General features: G+C 46.9%; 1 protein-coding gene across 1 annotated transcript in view; it reads left to right on the top strand.

Moving 5' to 3' along the window:
- whrnb (whirlin b) overlaps positions 1–5,000 on the top strand; it is a gene marked incomplete at both ends in the record, with an annotated part of 30,670 nt that overhangs the window by 12,418 nt on the left and 13,252 nt on the right. The window contains one exon of the mRNA XM_083673268.1: positions 284–409. Within this exon, the coding sequence (XP_083529394.1) occupies positions 284–409 (126 nt within the window). The remainder of the gene's footprint in view (positions 1–283; positions 410–5,000) is intronic.

Below are 5,000 nucleotides of genomic sequence, written 5' to 3'. Positions count from 1 at the left end.
GTGTGGGAATGATTGATGTCGCTTCTGCACCTCTGAGACGAACAGTCAGTGGTACCGTATAGGTGCCAGGGCTTCTGTTATGTCATGTGCCTTGCCCAGGGAAAACTCCTGGCCCTAGTTATGGTATACATTGTACAGTAGATATGTGTGCAGAAGTGTTAAGCATATCTTCATCTGACGTACCAGATTATTTAGTGTGTGTGTGTGTGTGTGTGTGTGTGTGTGTGTCTGTGTGTGTGTGTGTGTGTATGTGCATGCTCGCGTGTGTGTGCACCCCCACTAGGTGAACCTGAATCTGGACGACGGGCGTTCTCTGGGCCTGATGATCCGGGGCGGGGCGGAGTACGGCCTGGGTATCTACATCACAGGAGTGGACCCTGGCTCAGCTGCAGACGCCGGCACACTCAAGGTACCTGTCCTCCAACCGTCGCTAACATCAAGAGTCCCTCAACTGAATTCATCCTCAGTCTGTTTTTAATCTGGATTGAGGCTGGATTAGAGATCCATGTGCTTGTCAACAATATGACTCATGACAGCATGTCATTATGCATCACCGTGCTTATCCAGGGTTGTTTTTTCCCCCCCTTTCTAATCTACTCTGTCAGCCCATTTCGAACATTCCATCCCCCGTAGGAACGTTCTTATTCCTGAGAACGGGAAAAAAAGAAAGAAAGAAAGAAAGAAAGAAAGAAACTACACGCTAAATCCAAACGTCGTCTCTTGAGTGATTGAACGGACGTTTGATATGTCGGCAGCGTTTTCTTGATGAAGGATGCCTTTCTGCACTCCAGCTGGCGGTGTTTAGTCAGAGCAGGGGATGAAAGCCAGGCATCCTATCAGCCCAATGTGTGGCCTGCAGGGGCTAAACACCATCTAGCCCTATGACAGCCTGGACAGACACTAGGGAGGCCAAATGAAAGGAGGAGGAGGAGGAGGAGGAAGAGGAGGAGGAAGAGGAGGAAGAGGAGGAGGAGGAGGAAGAGGAGGAGGAGGAGGAGGAGGAGGAGGAGGGAAGACGAGAAAAGGAGGGACATTTAAAGAGGGAGACCAGAAGAGACCAGAAGAAAGAGACTGGATCTCCAAACTTCACGCCTCTCAGATTGGTATCTTTTCAATGTTGTACCTCAATAGGTTCATTGCACAGCCCCGGTATATTCACAGATCTATAGAAGAACAACACAGTTGTGACTCTCATCTGGAATGTTAGAGTGCTGTCCTGTCCGTGGCAGATGGACTGATCTTGTCATTAGATAAGGAGCAGCAGGCAGGTAAAGAGGCTATTTGTTTTCCCTCGGAGATCATCTCGCTGGCCTTTGTTTACCCTCCTTCATTCTCTCTCTCTCTCTCTCTCTCTGTCTCTCTGTCTCTCTCTCTCTCTCTCTCTCTGTCTCTCTCTCTCTCTCTCTCTCTCTGTCTCTCTCTCTCTCTCTCTCTCTCTCTCTCTCTTTGTCTCTGTCTCTCTCTCTCTCTCTCTCTCTCTCTCTCTGTCTCTCTCTCTCTCTCTCTCTCTCTCTCTCTCTCTCTCTCTCTTCTTTCCCTCCTCCCTTTCATTCTATTTCTTCCTCTCCCTCAGCCCGGGGGTCTGTTGGCTATCTCTGACAAGAGTCTAATGGAAATCGGCCAGATATAGAACTGTTGTTTCAGAGTAGAGTTGGACTTTTGTTTCTCTCAGTATGCTCTCAGCAGCCATGCAGATGATCGACCCCCAAGGCGTCTGTCTGGGCCTTAATGAGAGGTTTGATACATTTTGCACATGCTCCTATTGCCTTGAATGCGAGCGGTATCTTGTTTATATTTATACGGGCCTTAAATCATAAATATCGGTTATTTACGGGGGGATACTCATTAGAGCTAGAAGGGCAGAGGCCAATGTGCAGTGGTTATAGTGAGGTAGGAGCATACTAAGCTATACAGGGTATGGAATGCTGATTATTGCACCATTATGATAATAGAAACAGGTCAAATTCCATCGCTCATTCGGTTTAACAGCGTAATACAGTTTGAGTTAATTACTTCATTAATCATGTCATCACGGCTCAGAACTTGGCTATGGAAGTTGTTGGAGTCTCTGAGGAAACGAAATTAAAGGAAATATTTCTCTCATAGACCCATCTCATTAGACCCACGTTAATGTTTTGTAACCTGTTGAAACAGCAAATAATACAAAGCTCTGTGACTGTTTGAGCGATCACAGGTTTGAGATTACTCTTTAGACTTTTTTGAGGTTCTTTTGTAGATACTGAGAGATTACATAAAGTCCTCTCCTCTCCTCTCCTCTCCTCTCCTCTCCTCTCCTCTCCTCTCCTCTCCTCTCCTCTCCTATCCTAACCACTTCTCTCCTCTCCTCTTCTCTCCTCTCCTCTCCTCTCCTCTCCTCTCCTCTCCTCTCCTCTCCTCTCCTCTCCTCTCCTCTTCCCCTCCCCTCCTCTCCTCTCCCTTCTCCTCTCCTCTCCTCTCCTCTCTTCCCTTCCCCTCTTCTCTCCTTTCTTCTGTCCTCTGATAGAGGATAAACCTTGGACAAGCTGTTGGAGTCTCTGAGGAAACGAAATGAAAGGAAATATTTCTCATTAGACCCAGGTTAATGTTTTGTAACCTGTTGAAACAGCAAATAATACAAAGCTCTGTGACTGTTTGAGCGATCATAGGTTTGAGATTACTCTTTAGACTTTTTGGGGATTCGTTCATAGATACTGAGAGATTACATAAGGTCCTCTCCTCTCCGCTCCTCTCCGCTCCCCTCCCCTCCCCTCCCATCCCCTCCCCACTCCTCTCCTCTCCTATCCTAACCTCTCCTCTCCTCTCCTCTCCTCTCCTCTCCTCTCCTCTCCTCTCCTCTCCTCTCCTCTCCTCTCCTCTCCTCTCCTCTCCTCTCCTCTCTTCTCCTCTCCTCTCCTCTCCTCTCCTCTCCTCTCCTCTCTTCCCTTCCCCTCTTCTCTCCTCTCTTCTGTCCTCTGACAGAGGATAAACCTTTTCTAAAGACATCTTAGTCATTCCACCTCTGAGAGTGAGACACGGTGTGTGTGTGTGTGTGTGTGTGTGTGTGTGTGTGTGGCAGGTCTCAGCCCTTTAATGAGGGTCTCAGCCAATCCAGATCCAGCTGTTGTGCGGTGTGACGGATGAGTCCTGTGGCCGTCCCCCGTCTGGGTGTCCTGGCGCGGGCTTTAATTAGTGTCACTCCCCCTGGGGATCAGACGCACCCTCAACCAGCCTTGCCCCTCAGTCGGCCAGCCAACAGATGTGTCTGTCACTAGAAACAGGACCAAAGAACATTGGGTTGGTTATTGTTACTGCCTCACTCTGCGGGAGATTGCACATTTACTTTTTCCTCTACCTTGTTTTAGACCACCTGGAGACCATCAAAAGCCAGCCGACTGCCTCTGCTGCTGAAAATAGCAGCCTGCCCTCTCCCTGAATAAAGGACAAGGAAGGACAATTTGCTCCTCTCCCCCCATCTGACGCAGAGCCATTTGATGTCTCGCTTCATCACGAATGATCGATGAAACGCAACTCGGATGGTTTCCGTCTATCGACTTGCGTTTGAGTTATGCATATCGTCCCGTTGGACAGGAGTCGGACTATGTGACAAATGACTTCAGAACATGGACCCTGCATGTAAAGTACAGTGACCCCTCCGCCTCCACACACACCCCACCCGACCCCTCCCCAGCGGCTGCAGACCAGAGGTCTTTGAGGGGGTGGAAATCAGACCCTCTCTCTCACCCAATAATTGTGGAGTTTCCCTCAAGCTGATTCTACCTCATATAAATGTATTGGTGTTAAGAGGCGGAGATAGTTTGGGGCAGAAGTCGATAACTAATTTCTTCCTGTGCTTCCTCTCCTAGAAAGAGAATAGGTCAATAAAAGAAGTCCTTGTGTAAAGCCAGAGTCCAATAATAGGTCATGTTGTGCTTCCTCAGCTTCTCCTGTCGTTCTAATCTTCTCCTTCAACTCTCGACCTAATTTGCTCACCCTCATTCCATTCCATGCATTACAATGAGTCTGTCCTCTGATTTCTGTCTCCACTGGTGTCCACCTAAGCATGAGATCAATAGAGTTTCCACGAGGGGAGGCTGGTGGAGGTAGAAATCGGAGGACGGGCTCATTGTAATGCATGGAATGGAATAAGGAATGCTATCCAACATGCGTGTTTGATACCATTTCTAATTCCATTCCCTGCATTACAGTATAATGAGCCGGTCCTCCGATTTCTACCTCCACCAGCCTCCCCCGTACAGCACTTTTGAAAGATGGCAAACAACTTTGATACCTTAATCATAGAGATTTGCTCATGATCTATTTTATTATCATTAATCTATCAAGTACCTATTGATACTAAAACATGCCAATTCAAAGATGCTTATCCCATCTCATATTTCATATTTTCTCCTCATTGTTCAACAGGCTCAAATCAAAGCTCATCTATGTCTCATAAATGTCTCACTGAATATGACTGGGCATAATACAAAGATGGACATTGATTTGAAATAACCACGTCTGTGTTTTGTCTGTGTATTAGAATAATGGACTCCTAGGTAATAAGCATTGATTGTTTTTCCTCTGAGAGAACATTGTCCTATGAATAATGTTTGTGATATAGATTTCTCCTCTCATCACTGATCTCTTCTTTTCAGCAGTTTATGTTTGATTGGCCCGCGACGCCTCTCCTGTGTCTAGGGACTGTCTGATTGTGGTGATTGGCTGAACCTTTCTGTGTGCATGCAGCTGTTAGAAAACCTTCTCTATTGTGAATGAAACCTCTATTGTCTACTGTGTGTGTGTGTGTGTGTTCATTTCCTCTGTGCCAGACTGCCAGTATACACTCTTAGCAAAAAAGGTTCTAGTTAGTACCAAAAAAGGTTCTAGTTAGTACCCAAAAGGGTTCTTCATTTGTCCCTGTAGTGGCACCCATTGTAGAACCCTTCTTGGTTCCATGTTGAACCCTTTCGACAGAGGATTCTAAATGGAACTCAAAGGGGTTCTATGTAGAGTATACTCACCCT

Source organism: Argentina silus (assembly GCF_951799395.1).
Source record: "Argentina silus genome assembly, chromosome: 7".
In the NCBI taxonomy this organism is placed as follows: Eukaryota; Metazoa; Chordata; class Actinopteri; order Argentiniformes; family Argentinidae; genus Argentina; species Argentina silus.
This window is presented reverse-complemented; position numbering and strand designations above follow the sequence as displayed.